This window comes from Esox lucius, chromosome 14, assembly GCF_011004845.1.
Source record: "Esox lucius isolate fEsoLuc1 chromosome 14, fEsoLuc1.pri, whole genome shotgun sequence".
Classification (NCBI taxonomy): Eukaryota; Metazoa; Chordata; class Actinopteri; order Esociformes; family Esocidae; genus Esox; species Esox lucius.
This window is the reverse complement of record NC_047582.1, coordinates 24,901,152-24,925,520: the sequence shown is the minus strand read 5'-3', so window position 1 is coordinate 24,925,520 and position 24,369 is coordinate 24,901,152. Positions and strand designations below refer to the sequence as shown.

The 24,369-nt window shown below is 43.0% G+C and overlaps 3 protein-coding genes across 3 annotated transcripts; 2 read left to right on the top strand and 1 right to left on the bottom strand.

Annotated features, from left to right (window-relative positions):
* The first annotated feature begins 17 nt into the window (after positions 1–17).
* On the top strand, positions 18–9,282 carry grk5 (G protein-coupled receptor kinase 5). Its single transcript, XM_020053392.3, has 16 exons — positions 18–308; positions 3,993–4,082; positions 4,163–4,275; positions 4,415–4,492; positions 4,677–4,774; positions 4,889–4,981; positions 5,064–5,127; positions 5,255–5,395; positions 5,527–5,717; positions 5,921–5,958; positions 6,444–6,533; positions 6,703–6,911; positions 7,083–7,220; positions 8,318–8,455; positions 8,584–8,727; positions 8,883–9,282. Exons 1-16 carry the CDS (start codon positions 257–259, stop codon positions 8,964–8,966), a joined length of 1,761 nt encoding a protein of 586 aa, XP_019908951.2. The 5' UTR covers positions 18–256; the 3' UTR covers positions 8,967–9,282.
* A 20-nt stretch (positions 9,283–9,302) lies between these two features.
* ash2l (ash2 like, histone lysine methyltransferase complex subunit) lies at positions 9,303–17,334 on the bottom strand. The gene is made up of 17 exons (XM_010878234.4): positions 17,223–17,334; positions 15,667–15,733; positions 15,433–15,578; positions 15,204–15,292; positions 15,010–15,104; positions 14,755–14,850; positions 14,558–14,653; positions 14,406–14,481; positions 14,154–14,171; positions 13,447–13,549; positions 12,387–12,604; positions 12,135–12,302; positions 11,852–12,045; positions 10,508–10,600; positions 10,261–10,359; positions 10,050–10,109; positions 9,303–9,929 (listed from the first exon to the last, which is right to left on the bottom strand). The coding sequence occupies exons 1-17, from the start codon at positions 17,279–17,281 to the stop codon at positions 9,822–9,824; spliced, it is 1,785 nt and encodes a 594-aa protein (XP_010876536.2). The 5' UTR covers positions 17,282–17,334; the 3' UTR covers positions 9,303–9,821.
* Positions 17,335–21,288: 3,954 nt separating this feature from the next.
* On the top strand, positions 21,289–23,334 carry pnx (posterior neuron-specific homeobox). The gene is made up of 3 exons (XM_020053239.3): positions 21,289–21,518; positions 21,858–22,200; positions 23,259–23,334. Exons 1-3 carry the CDS (start codon positions 21,293–21,295, stop codon positions 23,332–23,334), a joined length of 645 nt encoding a protein of 214 aa, XP_019908798.2. The 5' UTR covers positions 21,289–21,292.
* The last annotated feature ends 1,035 nt before the right edge of the window (positions 23,335–24,369 follow it).

The window sequence follows — 24,369 nt, the reverse complement described above, 5'->3', positions numbered from 1 at the left end:
AGTGACTGCATTCTCAAAAAGTTGTGCGTCAAGGCTACATCCAAGATACTTTATCCCACTTTTTACACAAGCTTAGTATTTATTCGTGTATGTTACTTGGTTTTTGATTTTCAGAGTTTTGTTTAAAAACACTTTCTCGGTATGATAAAGAGAACAAGGCTGAATAATCTCGGGTTAAACCTGTCATTGCTAAGAGAGAAAAACAAAAGTTGATGCGTTTTTTTTTATAGTTTTTGGTCCACATCTCACTGCCGCCATGGAGATAGAGAGTATGGTGGCGAACAGCGCACTCATCAGAGCCAGGGAAGGTAAGAACCATACATACAGTAGGTGCAGTAACTTTCTGTAAAATATTTATATAGCCATAGTAACTTCAACTTAGAATAGTACGATAGGTTTAAGCAAGGGCTCACGTTTTCTTTTGGTGTATCTTTTATTCGTTACTTATTGTTTTTAAATTAGTTGCAATTTAACACATTATTGATTCAGCATTTCTAAGAAAACATGAAAATGACAAAATATCCCTGCTGCAATAATTCGGCTTAGACCAGCTGAGCGGGTTAACTGGTGACCAGCTTCACCGGGTCAGGCTCGAACCATTTTAAACTGATGCTGCTGACTAGGTTAAGGTTTTGGGTACTTTTCTGGTTTAAGTGGGTCTACCTGCATCTTCATTGTCATTTACCAGCATTAGCAAAGTAAAACCATCTAGCACCGTCTTTGAACATAATCTCATCTATTGTGTATAAACTGTGATTTTAGTTGGAGAAAGACATGCACCGTGACTGTATTTTGGTTGATTGTTTCACACTTAGAACTTCGCTGAGGAGACAGGTAGGGATTACTGTAGGGTAATATAACCTTTGTGGTAATTTAATATATATTATTGTCTCTGTTTGTGAATATGTGTTGTTAGTAGGAACCATAACATGCCAAATATGATGTAGCCTGTGACAGGAACTCTTGACCTCATGATCTGTACAATATAATGAACATGTAGTCCAGGCCTAAAAGCAATTAAATAAATACTGAAGAAAAAGTCTGATCCTGGGGTCATTTCATTGAGAGTTCAATGTTTAAGTAGGAATCCAGTCACAGGCATGTCATGTGTGGTTACTGATTTCATGAATATTACTTACTGTATTTCCGACTGATGAATTTACCATCACAAACGAGATCCACTGCCCCAAAGGGTTTTAGCATGTTATTGACTGGACAAACCAACTCTGTGTAAACATGAAGAAACATTTTAAATGCCTAACTCATCAGTAAGTTGATGGTCTTTTTCATTTGAAAGCAGATTTCCTGCAATTCTACACATTGTGCCATTACACAGAGAGCAAACCTTGTAGTTTTAAAGCTTATAACCTCTCTGCCATGGTAGGGGCTAGCCTGATGCAGCATGGTGCTACAGTACAGTACATGCTGCAGGAGGAGTCATCTCTTTGGGTGTGCAGCATTAAATGTCCCTAAAGGTCCTCAGAGACTCCAACCTCCCAAACCATAGCTGATTCTCTATACAAGCACATGGCAGGTATGGCTTGTGATACCAGTCTGCATCAAACTGTACACTGTGTAGTGTCTAGCCATATAACACTGTTGAACCAGACAAATCATTACTACATTTTAAGCAACTCTCTGTTTTGTCCCCCTTTTGCACAGTCCCTTTAATATTCACTATATTCTCATACACAAACAAACCCACTCATTACATACTGTGGCTGTTGCTAAACCTAGCTACAGTGTATGTCCATAAACACATATTTTAGTAGTCCCTGTAAATATTGTAACTAGTTTATTATTATTATAATCATTTTGTGTACATTCTTTGTTTATGTTTGTTTATTTACATTTGAAAATACAGACAGTACAGTATAGTACAGAGTCCTACAAATAGACTATTCCAGTCTGTACAGTATTGTATAGTACAGGGTCTAACAGATAGACTATTATAGTCTGTACAGTATAGTGTAATATAGGGTCCAGCAGTTAGACCATTACAGTCTGTACAGTATAGTACAGGGTTCAACAGATGGACTATTCCAGAATGTACAGTATAGTATAGGGTTCAGCAGATGGACTATTCCAGAATGTACAGTGTAGTACAGGGTTCAGCAGATGGACTATTTCAGAATTTACAGTATAGTACAGGGTCCCACAGATAGACTATTCCAGTCTGTATAGTATAGGGTCCAATAGATAGACTATTGCAGTCTGTACAGTATAGTATAGGGTCCAAAAGATAGACTATTCCAGTCTGTGTAGTATTGTATAGGGTCAAACCAATAGAATACTCCAGTCTATACAAAACAGTTTTGGTTGAGCAGATTTAGGTCTGCCAGTAAAATAGCTTACTGGCAAGAAACAGAAAACAGATAATGTGAAAATGTGGTATGTGTGTGGGTGCAGGGTGTAGGTGGGTTATTTGGTGTTTGTGAGGCAGTAGGGTGTGTTCGGGTTGTGTGTTTGGGTGCAGGAGGTGTTTGTGTTAATTGTGTGTGTTGGTGCAGGGTATGTGGGGGTTGTATGTGTGGGTGCACGGTGTGTGTGTGGGTGCATGGTGTGTGTGTTGTGTTTGGGTGGGTGTGGGTTGATTGTGTGTGTGGAATTAGTGATGTTACAAACCATAACAAACAGGTTGAGCAGCTACCTAGTTTTGATCAGTTAACAACATCCTCGTCTGACAACACCTCCAGTCAGAAACATCTATTTTTAGAACCAAGCTGCACTGTGTGTTTAAATGTTTTACACTCATGAGCTATTTAGACAGATAAGGCTCAAACCTGGACTGTGGGGTCAAGTTGTAGCAAGATGTTAGATTGCTACATTACCTGCTGCCCCTACCTTTCTGATGGGATTCTGACTAATAAGGCCCACTCTGGTCTGCTGTTTGACCCCAACCTGTGGAGGGGGTACCCCAGAGCAACGCATCGAACTGCCAATCTTATATTACCCCATCCCTACAAAATAGAGCAGACCTTTTGCTCTGGGGTAGCCCCCCCGTGGAGTGGGTGCAAGGTAGCTCTAAATGTTGTTCTAACTGGGATTGAGTTTTAAGTAATCTGTGAACTACAAGAGCCACAAATCAATGGTCGGCCGCCAGTTACCAGTAGCATCACGTCGACAGCAACCAGGAAACCTAGTCTTCATTCAATAATGTATTTTTTCAGTTTCAAAATATTACTTAAACTTAACATGTCAAATGTGTCATGCCTGTCAGATCTAAAGGTACCTTGTCTTTCTCTGTATTGCTTATGTTGACTAAGGCAGAAGCTAAAATATATATTTTTTTATTTGTAATTAATTAGGAAATGAAATGTTAATTAGTTACTTAACTCTGAAAAAATGTAAACAGAATTTCAAATAAAATATAAAAAAGAAAAATATAAAATAATAAAACTGTAATAAATAGTGCTGTGTGTGCAAAAATATATCACTAATTCACTAATGTTAAAGGCTACCTCTGGTGAAAGTTGTCTCATTTTACCTTGAATGTTGCTCAACCTGACTGGTATTTCCATGTGCACGTGTGTTTGGTTGCATAGGGCAGTGTTATCTGGTCCCGCAGGCTTTGTTCTTGCTCAAGTACTATTTATAGAAAATTTTTTTAGTGGATGAATGCCAGAGCTGGAACCTGACTGGCAAGGAATGACTGAACTCACATAGACAACAACATAGCAACAAAGAGTGTTGACTGATAGTAGTCCATTTCCCATCTGCTATGGTAAACCAACTGGTAAAACACACACATTTCTTAATATTTCATGGTGTAAGAAACGATTTGGATTCTGCCCGGTTAAAAATATTTTACTATTTATATTTCTTTATCCGTTTGTTTTCATTCAGAGGCCCCTTCTTATAACACATCACACATAATGAAAGGCTTGAATGAATTCATGTGCTTTTGGATATGAAAAACTCGGATGTAATAAACATACCATTTCTCATACTTCTCCCTCCACTTTTCTCTACCTGTTTCCATCTGTCTCTAGCTGGAGAAGGAAAAGGCAGGAGTTGGAGATGGAGAGACATGCTCCGCTTCCCTCACATCAGCCAGTGCATGACACTAGCCAACACCATCGGTCAGTATTGCGTGCATGTTTGTATGTGTTTTGCATGCGTGTTTTGCATGGGTCCTACGGTTGTCATGTGTGTGTTGCAGAGCGAAGATTCTCCAGCCTGTGTGTGGAGCAGCCTATTGGTAGAGAACTGTTCCGTCTCTTTTGTCAAAGTACATGTGAGCTGCAGAGCTGCATCTCTCTATTGGACAAAATGGTGAGATCCACTATATAGAACCTGTTCACTATGAAGGAGGTGGTGTCGTCCAATCTAGCAATCATTGACATATATAAGACAGGGACTTGGTGAACATGTTTAACAGGTAAACAGGTCCAGAAATCTTTCCATTTTACAGGCGGAGTATGAGGTGAAATCAGATGAGGAGAGGACGGGTTTTGGCATTCAAATCATTAACAGATTCCTAAATAGACAGGTACATTTAAATAGCTTCCATAGCGGAATTGCATTCATAACCTTACTGTTGGAAACACCATGATCTACTAAGTGAGCTACCCTATAACTGCGTTATAAGGCTTACAAACACACACAACACGAAAAACAAACTAAAAGTTTGTCATTGCAGATATGTACTTTATATGTGTCTGTGGTTTTGGCAGTCACCTGAGTGTGTGAAGGTTGTGGAGAGCTACAGCCAGCAGTGTAGAGAGAGCCTGGAGGAGTGGCCAAGTAAAGACATCTTCCTTGAATGCGCAGAGTGAGTATTATCTTAACCACAGATCTCTGAATGGTGACATTCCTCTTAACCCCCTCACACCTTCACCCAACACAGTGTGCAATCAGTCCTGCAATCAGTCCTGTGTGCCTACAGATATGTCTATGAGTACCTGAGCGGGGAACCCTTCTTTCAGTACCAGCAGAGCATGTTCTTTGACCGGTTCCTGCAGTGGAAGATGCTGGAGGGGTCAGTGCATACGGACGTGTGTTTGAAAAGCCGAACTAAGGGTTTGACCCCAGTCTCTATAACTGTGTTTCTCTTCCTCCAGACAGCCTGTTACCAAACACACCTTCAGATGGTACAGGCTGCTGGGCAAGGGGGGCTTTGGTGAGGTGAGGCTGCTTTCATTGCAAATGAAAAAACGACACAGCTTTGTGATCACTACTAACTTAGTATTAACACGGGTGACGGCCATTTAAATGTCCCTGAGGATTCAGTGTCCTTCCTCCTCCCATCTAGGTGTGGGCATGCCAGGTACGGGCCTCTGGGAAGATGTATGCGTGTAAGAAACTGGAGAAGACCCATGTGAAGAAGAGGAGAGGAGAGGCCATGGCCCTCAACGAGAAGCTGATACTGGAGAAGCTGAACAGCAGATTCGTGGTGGGGTTCTTCACACCGCCAGCCTTTTGTTCTCATTCCACGTTCTCCGTCTCTCCGTCTTCTTCTCCGTCTTCTTCTCCCATCCGCCCCCCCATGTTCTTACCTCCTCCCTGTTTTTCTGCCTCTGTTAGGTCAGTCTGGCGTATGCCTATGAAACCAAACACTCTCTCTGTCTGGTGCTGTCTATAATGAACGGAGGGGACCTGCGGTTCCACATCTATAACATTGGTACTCCGGGCCTGGAGTGGGACAGGGTCCAGTTCTATGCGGCTGAGGTCTGCTGTGGCCTGCACCACCTCCACCAGCAGAACATTGTCTACAGGTCAGCATCCATGCCTCTGACTCCATCCTACAAGTATATATATTTGCTCATCACAGAGTGAAATGCATTGGATTGGTTGAAGCATCGGCTGTATTGGATTGCCCTTTGACCCACCGTCACCATATCTTCCAGCACTTTCCAACTTTGTTCTGTCTCGACAATAATAAGAAAGGCACTGCGCTGATTTCTATATATTTTTTCAGAGATTTAAAACCAGAGAACATCCTTCTGGATCACAATGGTAGGCACTATTTAATTAAATCACAGTCTTTTGCTGCTTCCATCCTGGATTACAGATCTTTATTTTTGGCACTGTGGTACTACAGAATTTAGTTTTCCGGGGCAGTCGGTCAATAAGGAAGTGGGTAACATTGTGTTCTATTTTAAGATACTCAGATTGGACCTGCTATAGGTTTGGCAGCATGTTCAGGAAATATAAGTCACAGGTTAATGACACCAGGCATAGAAATGAGTAATCTCGCTGGATACAAATACTTACACAAACACCAGTTCAAACTGTCAGTACAACCTGATCAGTGTAATCTGCATGAACCATTCGTAGTTGTGTGTAACGACAGATGGAACTCCAATGTCTTAGGTCTGTCCTGATATTAAAATGATATAAAGTGTAATATTGTAAAAGGCTGATAATCACTTTTGCCTTCCCTATACTATGTAAATGAATGCCCCACGGATTCCCTCACTACTCCTCTCGTTCTGTCCCAGGGCACATCCGCATCTCGGACCTGGGCCTGGCGGTAATGCTGTCTGAGGGGAGTCTGGTACGAGGCAGGGCTGGCACTCTGGGCTACATGGGTATGTTGTTCCAACTGACTCTAAACTTAGAGGAAGACTTCAAAAGTGCAGAGTATATGAGATGTTACCATGAAAAATAGATTTGCATCAAAGTCTGCATTCAGTGAGCATGTCAATGAGTAGTAACGACTGACATTGAGCGGACTTTCTGCCTCCTTTTCCGAATTAGCTCCAGAGGTTATTAGCCATAGCTACTACGGGAAGAGCCCTGATTGGTGGGGCCTAGGCTGCCTTGTGTATGAAATGACTGCAGGAAAGCCTCCGTTCAAGGGACATGGCGAACGGTTAACGGAAAGTGAGATGGAGCGAAGGATACAGGAAACAGAAGAGGAGTATGGGAAGATATTCAGAAACGAGGCGAAAGACTTCTGTCGCTCTGTAAGACTATTCATTAGATTGGATGTGTACCCAACCTGGCCACAGACCAGTTAAGTTCTACATGGCAACAGCATGAATGGTTGTTTCCCCACTTTCTCCATCCCTCCCTCTTTCACTCTCTGCTCTCTTCCTCTCTACTGCTCTGTCTCTTTCCTGCTTTTTCTATCTCAGCTGTTGACCAAAGACCCAGCACAGAGGCTGGGGTGTCAGCAAAGTGGCGTGGAAGGTGTTATGTCCCATTCCTTCTTTGGAACCATCAACTTCAGGAGGCTTGAGGCTGGAGTCATTGAAGCACCCTTCAAGCCTGATGTAAATACCCTAAACTTTTGACCCTTTACCCTAACCCTTACACTTTGGGTGGAAGATGCAGTAAGGTCCTGTAAGTGTATGAGTGTTGTTTTGGTTCTGTACTCAAGCGTCTTTTTATCCGAAATGATATAGTGACTTTGAGGAATTCCTAGGACATTTGTTGGATGCATTTTTATTGTGTTTCTATTGTGTCATTTTGGCTTATAGTTTTAGTAACAAAAAACTAAGATGCTCAGGTGGCTGCACCAGCTAACATTGGTTCAGCTTCTAGCTCCTATTGCTTGGCATTGTCGTTTGAAGTCTAATTGGGAAAAGACACTGCTTCCCAACCCTGAGGGCGCACCCCCCAAAAATAATTGTTTTTATATAGAGAAATACTGTATACATTATTTTTTACCTATTTAAAATGGGATGTCATTAGTAATTACATGTATTATTTTAATGTTATTAATGTAATAGGCCCTGTTATTAAAACCTCACTCATATTCTAAACTTTAATTTGTTCCCACCTTGTGGAAGTCATCTGAATTACATCTGAAAGTATCATCAGGTTTCATTTTAGACAACTGTCCTCTTATAGCCCACTCGCTTTATTCATTTTTCATTTTGTTTGACATAAGAAAGTAAAAATATAAATAAGCGATTTATATGGCACATTGATTCCCTACACAATTTTGTGTTTTCCGTTTTGAACAGAAATTGAGTTAAGTGAATGTCAGCAGGCAGAAAATGTCTGTCTGATTTTGTTTGTTTGAGGAGAGGTTATCATGTGTCTTAGCGATGTCAGTGGAGATGGATGGGGCACCCATGAGAAATTCTACATCCTAAAATGACTTCTGTATGCACTGGAAATAATTCCTGTCAAATAAATGTGAAACACCATCATTCCACTATTACTGCAGATATATTATGGACATGTCCTGACATTACAATGCAAAGTGAAGCCGATAGCCATACCCCCACGGTCTTGGGCCCCTGTGCACCTGAATTCAGATTACTCTATATTTTCTACTTACAGTATCTATTCAGCAGGATGCTTGAACCATTGGGAATACTTCTCTCCACCTGTTCTCACCTCCATCCTTTCTACTCCCCAGCCCAGGGCAGTGTACTGCCAGGATGTTCAGGACATCGATGAGTTCTCCACAGTGAAAGGAGTTATGTTGGAGAAGACAGACAATGAGTTCTACATGAAGTTTAACACAGGCCGTGTTGCCATACCCTGGCAGACTGAGGTAACCACCACAAGCAGCTTATTACATTAGGTTCAACTCATAACTGTACTGCTCTCAGTGGCAGTTTGAACACTAGGTTAGGAATGGTTAGGTCACCTGCTAATTAACATCACTCCCCCTCTCCATAGATGATAGAAATGGGTTGTTTCAAGGAGCTAAATGTTTTCGGGCCTCAGGGTTCTAGACCCGCTGACCTGGACTGGACCCAGAACCCTTCTCCCGACAACCCCAAGCACTCTCGCAACCTTCTGAGCCGTATCTTCCGCAGACATGTAGGACACACACACACACACACACACACACGCACACTGACGCTTGGGCTTCCTGGTCAACCACCGCCTCCACTGCAAATTCTGTCCTAAATGAGAACATTGCCTCAACCCCCCACAGTGTTGAGTGAAACAGATCTTTTCTGTACTGTTTGCAGCACCCTGAGGATACAGACAGCAACAGACCAATCCTCACCGCCACGTCCATGGAGCCAGATGGCCGGATACGCACTGCACTCTAGGAGCTGAGTCACAGCACCACGGAGGAACTAAAGGAGAACCGCAGCCCTGGAAGACAGCCAGTCAGAAGGTCATCAGTCAATAAGCAGACTGGTCAATACTGTAGGCCTTCTGGACATCAACAACACTGACAGCCAGAGAATAATGAAAACATTTGGAATATCTTTCATTTTGGACTCCGTTTTCCCCATCCTTTAAAGATTGCGCACATTAAAGAAATGTTTTTCAGCAGCTCAGGCCACAAACCAGCTTGAACCGTCACTCTGATTTTTTGTACCTACCTGTTTTGTATGCAATAATAACCTCATAATAAAAAAAACTGAACAAATATTCAAAAGATTTACTTTATTAAAACCAGCATGAATAAAACAAAAGATTATTTTTTTAAAGACAAAAAGAACTATATTTAATATCAGACAAGCTAGTGGGTAAAGGAACAAACAGAACACGTAATATAAATGTTAATATGCTTACAGAATGCTGCAGATATTTTACAAACATTAAGGTAAAAAAAAAAAATCTACAATATTGAAAATGAAAAACAAAGTACAGATTTGTGCCTTATATATTCACTGTTCATACACAACTTTACAGTGTGGAAACACCCAAAAGTGCTTCATACGGCAAGAAATGTTATATTCACGCAACAGTTCACTGTCAACCGACAACAAAGCCTCCCTATTTTAAGGATCACATGTCTTGCCCATTGTTAGGGTACAGTTTATTCAGTTATCAATGACAGCAATGTTGAGCAGACTCCCAAGAGACAACAGCGTGATGTTGGCCTCCATATCAGCCCACCCAAATACCTCAGACATAACAATACACTGGCCTTCGGTGTGTATGTGTGTGTGTGTTTATCCTTCCCAGGACGGGCTGCGACGTCCGTCCACGTCGGTCTCTACATGGTACAGCATGTCAGCCAGCGTGTGTTCGATCACGGCTCCCCAGCCCATGTCACTCATCTGGCAACACACGCCAAGTCACATCAGACTCTACACTAATGTATTCCACAGGGCCAGCAGAAATACAAGCATCTCAAAAGCTTATCTAGTAACAGAAAGTCTCAATGTTTGGCTACTTACTGGCTGGTACTTGATGTCTTTCGGGGGGTGTTTAAAATGTGGTCCAAAGTTAACAGACACCTGGGAGGGGGAGGGGGGAATCAACACACTGATTAAAATGAGCAGCTCCATCACAGCACCATACTTGATAGTGACATTCTAATAGTTACAATGATTTGGAGGGAGATGAAAGGACTACAGAATCAGGCAGCCAGCCGGACAGACAACTAACCGTGCAGCCCCGGTAGAGAGAGATGGCAGGGAAGTAGAGCCCCTCGTACAGGTTTTCATAGGCCAGACCCTGGTTCACCCCATTCTTATAGAACAGCATCTGGACGGGAAGGGAAGAGCGCAGTTCCAGGTATAGAACGGTATATTCCAGATCAACTATGTCAACAAGCATCTATGCCGAATGACTGGCTGCCATTTTGAAAATTAATAGCTGATCTACTGGCTGTGGATCTGTGCCGGAGCCTCACCCTGCTGGGTGTAACAGTCTTCAGGCTCTTCTCTGCCTTGTCCACATAGTCCTTCTCCTCAAAGTAGAGGTAGCTCTTAAACTTAATCAGCGCCTAACAGCACACACACACACACACACACACACACAGGACAAATCAATCATACCTACAATACACAGTGAATGTCTTCTGTCTGTTATTGGCAGAGACAGATTAATACAGTATATTTCAGGACATTTAAGAGCTGTTCTTTGGCATGACACAAAGCAAAATAAAGTGCCATGGTGTCAAATCCCCATGGTATACAGTCTTACACATAGGGGTGTAACGATCCATCTACTACATCGATCTGTGCTCAGCAAGTTGGCCTTCCGGACGACATATATCGATCTAACATCGTTTTAAAATGTAATCAATCGATTGTATCGATACTAGGAAATAACCCATTGGATTTAAGCACGTCAGACTTTATAGGAATGTTTTTTCTTAGCACTTTTAATGATAAAGGCAATAAACATTACTCGATTCAGTCTGCATATCCGTGACGTCATCGCCCCGGGCCAGCAGCAGCGCAAAAACAACAAAACATAGCATGGCAGATGGCAGAGGAGAAGCCGACGAGCGAGAAATTATCAAGCCACCATTGCGGTCCAGTGTGTGGAAAGTGTTGGTTGCACTTCATTTTTGATATTAATACTGTATTTGTATTATTTCTATGTTGAAAAACAACAGCAAAAGTAGCAGGTAAACCTACTGTTAATTCAACCTGAAGAGATGTTGGTTGCGCTTTATTTTTTATATTAATATAGTAGTATTTTTATGTTGAAAAACAAAAGCACAATTAGCAGGTAAACCTACAGTTGAAATGTTGGTTGCACTTACTGTACTTTTATTGAAAATTTATTGAATATTGAAAATGGGAGCAGAACATTTTAACTTCCTGTTAATTGAACCTTAAGTGTTGGTTGCACTTTATTCAAATAAAATGTGAATGCATTTGCCATTAATTGTTGTTTACTTGTTTGTTTATATCCATAATTAATTGATACCTGATTCCCTTACAAGAAACAACAGGAATCTAGGAAACTTCACCTGCACTGTCCAGTATCCAGGTATTTATTTCAGTCAAACCGGTTGAATTTTTGGCTGAAAAGATACTGAATCGATTTCAAGTCACTGAATCGTTTCTGATCGTATCGTTCTAAATGAACCATTATCGGCCTTGAATCGTATCAACAACTATGATACGAATCGAATCGTGGTTAAAATTAATCGTTACACCCCTACTTACACACCACCGCTTTCAGCATTCAGGATTTAAAGCAACATGTTCATAGTAAAATCTATACTTCATAGATACAGTACCTTGTCCTTGTAGGTGTCAGGCAGGGCCTTGGCTGTCTCGGTGCTTTCCGGTAGTTCTATAAAGAAGCCCAGAGTGTCTCCCTGCCCATAGCCAGAGGAGTAGTGTTTCCCTATAGACTGGTGGAACCGTGTGCCCTTCTTACTGCGCCATGAGTAGCTGAACTTATCATAGCCCAGAGGGGCCTGCAGGTTACCTACAACACACACACTATTAGAAGGTCTGTTCCACTTTGCACGTGTGTGTGTGTGTGTGTGTGTGTGTGTGTGTGTGTGTTTGTCTAACCTAGAGGCTGAGACCAGCCCAGTCTGGCTGCGGTGTCGGGGGGCATCTCATCAATGGAGACCTCAAAGTACCAGGATCCCTTCCTGACACCATGCGAGGCTCTGACCATGGAGTAACCCTTCTCCCCTGTCACGGTCAGACGGTCATCTGAGATCTTCAGCTGGGGGGCTGCACACACACACACACAGTTCAGGTCATAGAAAATGTGTGATTGATTGTTTTAGTCTATAGTCCTCAGGTGTTGGTGTGCACCTCTGTCATGCAGGGCTAGCAGCACTCTCTCGTAAAGACAGGCTCTGTAGAGGTCTCCAGGGATGGGTTTCCCAGCCCAGCAGTCCAGCTCTAGTTTCTCTGGGTCGGGAGCATGGGGGTCAGGTTCCGCTAGGATGTAGCGGTAGCCATCTTTGTTGAAGGGGTGCTCCAGGGGGTAACCATGGGGCGGAAGGCGCTGGGCTGAAAAAAGAGGGTCACTAAAGAGAGACAGAAATGAGACAGTGTGTATACAGAAGGGGTAAAGTAGTGGAGGGCAGGTGACAGAGCGAGCAAACCGAGATGGATGTTATCCTACATCTTGTCAGAACTATGAGAACACAACGGACATTTGTCTCCGTCAGCCCCGTCCCCGGGTCAGGTGTCTCCGTCAGCCCCGTCCCCGGGTCAGGTGTCTCCGTCAGCCCCGTCCCCGGGTCAGGTGTCTCCGTCAGCCCCGTCCCCGGGTCAGGTGTCTCCGTCAGCCCCGTCCCCGGGTCAGGTGTCCCCGTCAGCCCCGTCCCCGGGTCAGGTGTCTCCGTCAGCCCCGTCCCCGGGTCAGGTGTCTCCGTCAGCCCCGTCCCCGGGTCAGGTGTCTCCGTCAGCCCCGTCCCCGGGTCAGGTGTCTCCGTCAGCCCCGTCCCCGGGTCAGGTGTCTCCGTCAGCCCCGTCCCCGGGTCAGGTGTCTCCGTCAGCCCCGTCCCCGGGTCAGGTGTCTCCGTCAGCCCCGTCCCCGGGTCAGGTGTCTCCGTCAGCCCCGTCCCCGGGTCAGGTGTCTCCGTCAGCCCCGTCCCCGGGTCAGGTGTCCCCGTCAGCCCCGTCCCCGGGTCAGGTGTCCCCGTCAGCCCCGTCCCCGGGTCAGGTGTCTCCGTCAGCCCCGTCCCCGGGTCAGGTGTCCCCGTCAGCCCCGTCCCCGGGTCAGGTGTCTCCGTCAGCCCCGTCCCCGGGTCAGGTGTCTCCGTCAGCCCCGTCCCCGGGTCAGGTGTCTCCGTCAGCCCCGTCCCCGGGTCAGGTGTCTCCGTCAGCCCCGTCCCCGGGTCAGGTGTCTCCGTCAGCCCCGTACCTGCGTGTCCTCTTGGCTGCTCCAGGAGTGGCTCCTTCCTGTTGCTGCTGCTGCTGCTTCCTCTTGGCACCTCGACCTTTACCTGGGCCAGGGGCCAGACCACCTTCACACAACACACAGGTTACCCTCGAGAACACACCTCCAGCCCCATCACAACATCACCCAGGACACAAGCGTGGACTGAGCAGAGGGACACCACATTTTTGGGTAAAAGGAGAATAGCAGCCACACAGGAGGATGCCAGGGAATTCATTCACACCACACTGTGACTACGTCCAAAAAGGAACAGCCTCGTTCTGTCAGTCCTTCACCACTCACCGCTGGGCAAGGAAAGGAAGAAGGAGGCTGTTCCAGAGTATTGGGATGAAGCCCAGAAACTCAGGGGCTTACAGCCAGGGGAAATATTCAATCAGAATTCAATCACTCCACAAATCAACAGCCAGATCAAAAGTGTGAAAGCTTCAAGGTACCAAACAGAAGCAGAGAGCAGGTGAGGGATGGGGTTACAGGTGGAGCAGGGGGAAGTTGCCCGGAGATGCTGATCTAAGGTCAGATTTCAGTTTGCCCTTTAATTGTTTGGGTAAGGAGTTAGGTCGACTAAGCTGATCTTTGATCTGTGCCTATGGGCAACTTCTACACGGAGAGAGCTACGAATGCACAAAACACAGGGCTCAGAGGCAGATACCATAATACTACATCATATTCACCTGAGAAAGTAGGTCCACCTGGAATGTAACACATCATGTACATAGCATTTACAACATGATAACTTCTTAGGGCTTTAGTTTGCCAATGACACTTTCAGAACTAATTCCAGGACAAACCATGCGTGCGGTTATAATGTGCTAACGTGTTTAGCAAATGTTTGACATGTATATGGTCAACATTTTATGTGCTTTGGGAAGTGTGTGTGGAGCGAGTGCTTGTGTGTTTTGGGGAAGCGTGTGTTCAGATCATACCATTGAGCCCTCCAGGAGTAGGAGTAGTGGTTGTCTGTTTCTGGTTGTCGTAAGACGGTCCAATGTTTCCCAGATCCTGACATAAAAATACATATTTTTTAAATACTGTCATTGTGTCTACGTCTGCCTGTGTCTACATCTGCCTGTCCTACCTGGTCCAGCAAGCCAAACTTTGGGTAATCCTCCTCTGGGTCTTTACTGCCTGGGTCTGGGTGCTCCTTCACCAGGAAGACATCCCGCTCTTTACTCTGAAACAGAAGTCACAGGACCTGTTTCCAAGGGGATCTGTTTCCAAGACTTGTGAATGTTTGGTCTCTCTGGGTAAATCAGTGGTTGCTCATAGACTCACCATGGTCTTGACTATATTGTTGGGCCAGGTGAGTTTTCCAGGTCTCTGTCGGGTGGTCATACACTCCCAGTACTTATCAATGAATGGAATGATGTCCTGCAAGGAGAAAATACAAAGAAAGAGATGCTGGATATCAAATCAAGGGCACCACAAAATGAGGGTGCTGTTATGCTCCAATAACGCACATCAGGTTTCTCCAATTGACACACTCCCTATCAGAATATTTACTGTATTGGGCTGGTTCTGACAACAGACCTTGTCCTTGGAGAACATAGTCTTGGGGTGCTCCTCTTGAGTCCTGGACCGCCATGTTAGGTTAGCCAGAGCCGTCAGACACATCTCCTTCAGGTCTGGGAAAACAGCACCACTTTGTCATACATCAAATCAATTACAAAGTGCAAACAATGTTAACTCACATACACAGGTCTGGGGTGAAGGAAGACACCTACTGGCTTGTTTCCTGAGGAAGTATGTGTTCCCGCTGTGATGACACACGTTACAGTGGAACACATAGTTGGTCATAAAAGGCAGACACGTCCTGGTGACAGAGGGAGATATCCAAAGATTTAAAAAAAATATATATATATACACGTGGATCCTTTAATGCTCATTTCAAACAGTTAAGTCAGGCTCATAGGGGCTAATCAGATAGTGAGTTACACAGGTGGCCAGACGTACGCGGTGTCGATGCTGAAGGTGTCGGCGGTGAACCACTTCATACACAGAGCACACTGCAGCTCCACCTCTCCTTGGTGCCTGCCAGTCTCCTCATCTCCAGACCCTGCGTGGGGGTCAGCTGCCTCCAAGCCCTCAGCCCCCGTGTCCTGAGGAGACAACAGGCACACGGATTACCTACTGTTACGTCGTGCCAACACAGATCCCCAGAGAACTACAGTAGAAGAGGAGTAATACCATGGCCTCCTTGCCATTTGATGACTCGGTCTCCATGCTGGCGGTCAGGTCCCCGAAGCCAGCATCACTTAAAGCAAACAAAAGATGTGACAACATATTAGCTGGTTAGCTACAAGCTACGGTTAAGGTTGCTCATCCATTAACATATTGTCAACCTTGAGAAAAAGAATGCTCTAACAAACATGGGCTAGAGGAAGTCTTGATCACCTACCTGGGACCTGTAACAGTGTCAAAGGTAGTTAATTTGTATTCTGGATAAATTACAGTTTATTTACATAGAGAAAAGGTGTGTCAGCCCTCTAGGGACATCCGGTGATCAGCGTTTAAAGGGAAACTGAGACGTATATAGTTACTTCCCTAGGGTCACATTACCTCATGGATAACAATGTGTCCCAAAGCTGACAGAGTGAAAGTAAGCAAAGGACTAGAACCTAATTAGACCCTTCAGCCGCTACTTTCAGGCAGTCAAAATCAATGCTGGCTCCATTCACAAAGTAGAGTCCCATAACGCCCAGTTATTTTTGCATTTGCCATAGAAAAAGGACGTGTGCAACTTATTGGGCATGAGCTTGTAACGCCGGAGTTGTGGGTTTGATTCCCTCAGGGGGTCACTATCAATAAGCAAAATAAATGTACTCGCTACTTGAAGTTGTGACTGCTAAATGAATGCAAAAAAGGCATGTCTAATTATATGTTGTGCATTTGTTTGATTTCCATTATGAGACTTCCATTATGAGGAAAAAGATAAATAGGCTACATCCCAAATCAAATGTTTGGCTTGAAATTCAAAGTTTAAATGTCTCTTTCTCGACTTTTTGGAAGTTAAAATATCACTTTAACATAGGTAATGTTACAGTACACCCTGGTTATAAATGACCAATCACCCAGTTTGGAGTAGTACACTAAGGTCTTTTGTACCTGCATATGTGAGGAGCTGGTAATGTACCTTGTAACTTCCAGGAACGATAATTAGCTACCGATATGATAACTTCAATAATCTACATACTACGTGCAAAGACATAAAATAGTAACTATGAGTTCATCTGACCCGGTGGACGAAGGTGTCCTCAGAGAGCGGCATTACACACAGCAGAGCAAGCTAACTAAATGTCCTGATTACTGTACATGGCTAACTAGCTAGCTATTTATCATAGCCAGACTGAGTCAGAGATTGGTTTGCTAGCTACAGTAGGTTCTGCAGGATGCATGCGAAATGTATTTACATGCTAAATTTGGACAATGAAATCAACATATACTTTAATGTAACAGCTCGTTATCCGAAAGTTAACTTACAAATTGTAATTCATTTGAATGGGACAACTAGCTAGCTATGTACGTCATTAGGAACCAAGGCACCGTTGTCTACCAGTTAGCTGATGTTAGCTTGCTAGCCAACTAGCTAGCATGATGATGCTGGCTAACGACAGCGGTCAGGGAGGAATATTGTGGACCTGAAGCAAGCTACAATATTTATTTATATTTGACTGATTGTCTACCACCAAACATATATTACAAACAGCACAAATGTTTCCCTCCCCCATTTTAACGACACTTACCCTTCTCCCGTCTCTGGTTCAACAACAGAAACACCGCCTGCTTCAACCTCCAACGACATGTTTCAAATCAATTACATATAAAATCCCGCGAGACGATTTGGTGTACGGCGAGCGCTGATCTGCAGTCAGTGTATGCCTTACATATAAACATTGTACTTGTAATGAGGTTCAAGTGAAAATGTGACCCCAGATCAGTGTGAATTACATAGAAACAACGAACGTCGTTCTTTTCAGTTCTCTGATTTGAATGAACTGCAACAGACACCTTAATCAGCTCTAAATTCAAACTATCCAACTTTCAGAACTGCTAAAGAGCAGTGCACCCGCCAAGCACCTTACCCAGCTCTGTTCATGTCCTATGATGAGTACTATATTCCAGTTGTATTAATAAGTACCACCACATATGGCAATCTATAAACCTTACCTATACATCCATCTAGTGGATTCTCAAAGTATTCTGACCACTTCACTTTCTCCATATTTTGTTGTGATATATAGACAAATGACAAAGGAAAGGAAAAATCAGTCTCAGTAAGGTATTGGTTCACCATGAGCCACTAGAACATTTTCAATCTGCAGAGTCTCTGGAACTCTGCTGGAGGGATGGAACACCGTTCTTCCAATAGATCTTCCCTCATTTGTTATTTTGACTGTGGTAGTGGAGAGCACTGTCCAACATGTCGGTCCAAAATCTCCCATTGGTTTTCAATTGGGTTGAGATCTGGTGACTGTGAAGACAATGGTATAAAATGCATTTGTTATTTTCATACTCGTCAAACCTTTTAGTGACCCCTCGTGCCCTGTGGAGGAACAATAATGAACTCTCTTTCAAGATCCTTTCCTCATGCCAACTTGATCCAAAATGGAGGTTATCTGGGCCTGCTCAGCATTTTTATATATTCCACAGAGCATGATAGGATGTTTTTGCTTAATCGTAGCATGCAGTACACCTGCATGGCAACATCTGCATTTGTTATGTTCATCCACTGATTTATATAGGTTCTTCCTTTAATTTGTTACCTGTTGTATGTTAAAGTTGATTAAGTTCAAGTGATCACAGCTTTGAGGGTCTGTCTCTAACAGCTTTGCACACCTAGATTCCATTCTTCCTAGATCCTGTCAAGCTCTGTCATACAGAGTCTGGCCACTCAAGAAAGAAATGCCTGAAAACAAGTCTTTACAAAATATTAAATTGTAGAATTGAAAGTTTGGATGGTGAACTGTGCTATGATCTGGATATGCATTATTTTTCTGTCTCAGCTCTTTTCAATGGCCTGTTCATTTTATAGATCTAAAACTGGAAATATGTTAATGAGAAAATATTTCACAGAGCACATTAACATAGCTATTCTTTGCTGTTGCATTAAGTATTTTAGCGTTAGTGTTTATGACAACAGACAAGCCCCTCCTAATATGTTGTTAAACATGTCTCATACATCTCTATTGACACCATCAAAAGTTGTAGTGCCATGGAGATGTTTATGGTCAGTTTTCTAAATGTTTAACCTAATTCAGGGTACCATTATAGCCCTTGGGCAAAAGCGTGTGGCTAAAAGTGTGGCACATAGAGAGACCATAAAGGGTTCCTACTGCTGTTGTGTGTTAAGAGCACCCCTGAGTGTGGTTAGAAGGGCTTTTAACTGTTGTTAAGGTGCAAGATTATACCTTTGTAGGTTCTCCTCCTGTCTCTTATTGTAGTGAGATGGGTTCAAGGGGGGTAAGGAGGAGAGGGCTGAGGTGGAAGGGGTAAGAATGGATGGCAGTTATAAATGGGGTACCCCCCCGTATGCTCATTCAGTTCTCAATTATACCATGACCACGAGGAGAAATGCATTTCACTAAAGGAGAGGGCTACGGATATTAACTTATTATTTCACCCACTGTAGTACTACGTGTAGAGTTAGTAATATCTAACCACGGTTCATGATGTCTATCTTGTATGTTAAGTGTTGAATGAAACCTTTATATAGGCTTTACTAATGGAGACAAAGGTGGGACTGGCTAGAGCACTATTTAACCCAGAGAATCTCTAAACCCTGGCCTCTTCTAATGTCTTTTCTTCTTCCTCACTTCTTCCTCACCCCTTTCAGATTCAGATCAGAATCACATTTTAAGTTCAATTTAAGCAACATGAACGCTCAATATGAAATGCAATGGAAATATGTTACATTTTAAATGGTAACTCTTTACCTGATGTCAGCCTTTGCCAACCCCTTATAATATAAAAGATGCACCCAAATGTGGATACGGTCACATGCTTTTATAATGACTATGACAGTCCCAGCCAGCAATGAGAATGGGAAAATTTGATAACAATGTTTGATATGTCACAAATTCCAATGGCAGAGTTAAACCAGCAAAAAAAGTGCTAGATTTACTATTAAAAAAATCAAAAGATACAACTGTCAATTTCTGTTTTATGTCTGTTTTAAGCCAAAAACAAGGAGAGGTGGAGCAGCCAAAATCCCCCTGAGTATTTACTATGTCAATAATACATCATAAAGTTCATAACAAACTCATGCAATAGATCTTGCTACTGTCTTGATTGTGGACAAAATAGTGCCCGGCGTGTGTTGAAAAGTTTGATGTTCTTCCCAACATATTATACTGTTCCGTTGTGGTCTCCTGTGGTCCTGGTAGACAAAGGCCTGGGTCAGGGAGGGTCAGGCTCTCTGGTGACATCTGCTAATTGTCCCAGTGGGCCGGCCTCTCTTCTCCCCTCAATACCAGTAACTCTATAGGGGTCAGTGCTGGGAGGACGCCTGCAGATGCCATCCTGCAACTGTACCTTTACGATCTGGCCTGCTCCACGGGGTCATTACTGCCCTCATATACCCCCTCCCCACACACCGGACCCAACTCATAGGCTAGATCCTCCACCACACCTTTATGCGCTCTCTGGAGACTACAGACCAGTTTAGGTGATATTACTAATACAAATGGCTATTACTCAGGCTTTAGTGTTCCTTTTTAGGGTCTTAAAGAGGCTTTAAAGTGTGTAAGGCAATTAGAAATCCATTTCTGGTAGAGGATGCTGATTTCAAGCATGAAGGCTGTAAATACTATACATTACTGTTATTTGGATGATGGTAGACCATTAAAACAGTGTTTGCAAGTATCCAATGTGCATTAATCAGCAGTCTTTATTATTATACAAACGTCCCTTTGAATCTGGTCAAATTATGCTCCTGGCTAATGTTTCATTCATATTTGGTCTAGATGAGAAATACTATTAAGTATGTGTCGGTTTGAAATGTAATTTACAATAATAGTCTGTAGTAAGTTTCCAGTTTGAGCCTAGCAGGTATATTTGGAAGTGGACAGAAACGAGATACACCAGAACCAATAGCAATGGATTCAGAAACTAAACACATCTTAACACTCTGTTACAACAGCACATTACCACAGGGTCAGTTTCAACTAAAAGGCACACAACACTTCCTAATTATACAATTCACTTTTTTTTCCTTCTGAATATTGTTGAAGAGACAGATGGGCTATTGCACTCATAATCTTGTTAGTTCTAAATGTGTGGCCTACTTATCACAGCTAAGTGCTTTTTTGGATTGGACTAACAACAAAGCTATACACTTTAAGTGCATTCAATAAAAAATACAAATGCCTCTATTGATATTCCAGCACAAGTAGCAGGAAAACTTTCCCTCTGAGCGGAGTCGATTAATTAGCATCACAACCAACGTTCACGTGTACTACCAGCGTAAAATCACACAATCGCAAACAACGACAAGGCAAACCACAAAAAGGAACACGGTTGTAAAGAAAAGGGCACATTTTAACCAGATGCCCAGCAATAAATAACCCAGCCAGCTGAGCGCGCGCATTTGCATTTTAAAGTGGCCGCGCAGGGGTTCTACGCACAGGGCGGGTGCGGGCGGGTGTCGTGTTTGTGTGCGTGCGTGTATGGCACACGTGGGAAGCATCGCGTGTCTTGCAACGCTCAGCCGTGCGTTTGTCATTGGGAATGTTTTACTCTGTTTTGGAAATGTTAATTTTGTGCGCGTGTGCTTCACCCCTATGGCCTATATAAATAGAAGGGTCGCAAGGGCCTAATGCTTCAGATTACAGGGACACAAGGTGGACATACGATCATCTCCTTCACTGAACAACCTACTGAACAGAAAATAAAAATGCAGCCAGACAAGTTGCTGCAAGTCAGCAGAACCTCTTTCTCTGTTACAGACATCCTGAATCCGTCCAAATTCACTGGGAAAGCAATCAGTAGCCATCTGAGGCATGATTCAACTGCTGAAAGTGACATTGGAAAAGGGAATACAGGTGAGAGATCCCAGTTAATCAGTTTCACTGTAAAGCTTAAAAAGGGCTTTAAGATATTCAGTCTTGTGTGAGCTGTTTCTTATTTTTTGGTTTATTCAGAGCTCCAATTTAGAATAGCATATGGTAGATACAATAGTATTAGTAATTTAAATGTTAGTAATTTAACAGATCCTCTGGAGAATCTTACTCTAAACGATTTAATCTTCGTGAATGGACATTAGGGATAAGTGCATAGCTCAAATTTTTTCTAATCATTATTCACTGTTAGTATTCAACTCATAGTTGCTGGTTACAATGGTGAAGGTTCTTCTCTAACCTCTAACCTCCCTCAATATTCAGATGCTGCAGTCATTTCAGAATGCTATTCCAAGAGAGCAGAATTCCAGAGTGGTCCAGCCGGTGGTGAATTCTCTACCTCAGTGGACTCGGCTGTGTCGGCAGAACGGGAGGTGAACCGGGTTCACACTGCGTCTACATGCCAGAGCACGGAGAAGTCAAAGGGCAAGGCGAGGCGGGTCCGCACAGCTTTCACCCTGGATCAGCTACGAATTTTAGAACACAGTTTCCACAGCAGCCACTATCTGTCCGTGTTCGAGCGCTACGCCATCGCCTCAACGCTGCGCCTCACCGAGACCCAGGTGAAGATTTGGTTTCAAAACAGACGCACCAAGTGGAAGAAAGAGTGTGAGGGGAAGATGTCTGACCAGGAACTCCATTGTGGGGTCAGATACCCCTCACCTACTCCCGTCTATCCTATGGCCATGCCACTGTTCAACCCAATGCATTGTCACCAGGGACCTCAAATTCAGCTGTTCACGCCACCTAACTTCCTTGTTCCACAATACCACCAACATCCAAATTATGTAGCCTAAATGTAAGACGCTTAGTTTTGTATGGAGTTTAGATACGACAACCTGTCATAAATGTCTCTGTACATGTACCGCACTGTATATTAATATAATTATTTATAATGAGTTACTATTTATGTGCTATTTCAAAGCCAGTGGAAGATAATATCAATCTATCCCTTGTACCAAAGGATCCTTTCCTTGAAATGTTGATTGCAGGGCCGGCCCTGGACGTTCTGCCACCCTAGGCAAGACAAAAAAAAATGCAGTTGATCAGGGGCGCCAGAAGGCGGCAGCCAATTGTCACGCTGGAGGGAGGCATCCAATTGTCAAAATGGCTCCTCAAATTCAAGTTTCGCCATAGGCGGCTGCCTTATCTTACCTAATGTGAGGGCCGGCCCTGTTTGATTGATACTTATTTTCTTACCATTGAAAGCAGATGTTAAATTATTTTTTAAATACCATTATGTCCATTCACGATGATTAAATATTTTTGTACTGTACCAGTAGTGTACTTCTATATTAAAGAACTGAAAAGTAAATAAATCCTATGTTATTTCTTATGCACACGAGATTAATTAACACAACGACAAAACACAGTGGTAGAGCTGGAGAGGATGTGACTATAATGGCAACTAGTCAATCTAGCATGTTCTTAGTCTTTGAGGTGAGAAGACATTTTATTCAGAACTGAAAAGAACAACAACAATTGAATAGATGCACCAATTGGTTTAAATACTTCTTTAGTTTTGGTTATTTCACTGGTATTTCTGTGTACTTGATTTAGTTGCCAAAGGGGGTATTGACCTATTCATGCTCTCTAATACAACAAGGCCTCCACTAACAGATCACTCTACATCCATCTCCAGTAAAGATGATTGTTGTTTTCTAGAGAGCAGAACTCCTCCTGGGTCATCAGGCACCGCTTCCGCCACCACTCAATTAGAACCATATGGATCCACCACTGACGATTGCACAACATTAGAAAAAATAGACACAATCTCACGTTGAACAGAAAACACTGGGACAAAGTTTTTGTTCCACAATTAGTGGGCATGTTTTTATTTGATCTGTTGAGATCTGTGAGGACTGGATGTTCTCTTGTTGAAGAAAATGTCCTCAATCATTGAGTTAAATGTTGCTATTCCTGCTTACCTTGATAACTGGACACAGCCACATTCAGATGGAGCGCCAACACTGACACAGTCTTTAGCAATGCAGGGCTCTCCATGAAATGATCTCAGAGACAGCAGAACTACAACATACAAACAGATGAAAACAAGCGGCACACATAGAAATACTGATTATACAGAACATTATCATGATGGACCTGGTGACTAGTTAAACACAACTGTAAGGAAGGGTTTTTCATTTTGGATGCTTTGACGTATCAAATCAAATTAAACCACACACTGTAGAACATTCCCTACAGGACAACTGGAGAAATTAAACAGTTAAACTGAAAATCAATCAGTCAATCAAATGTATTTATGAAGCTCCTTTTACAACAGCAGTTGTCACAAAGTGCTTTACAGAGACACCCGGCCTTAAACCACAAGGAGCACACAACAGTAGTGTTGTAAAAGTAAAGTAAAATGTACAAATAAAAATAGAAAAACAAAATTAAACATGACATGAGACATACATCTTAAATATTGAACAAATAAAAAAACATACATAAATTTACATTACTTAGGAGACATAACTTTCCTACTCATAAACTATACAGGAATCCACAAACCATTAATCTGTAACTATCAAACATGATCATACATCACAAAATGTAATGACTAGGTATGCAGAGCTATGGTAATTACATCAACTGTAGGATTGCCTTCCAGAGTTCATAACACTTTAATGAGTGTTCACAGATGATCTATGAATAGCAGACTTTTTCTCTTTGTATGTCAGATCAGATATGTGTTGATGCATGGCCTTGATTAAGTCAAAATGATCAAATACAAAGGGAATGTCCTTCTGCTAACCTTCTGGTGTCACACTCA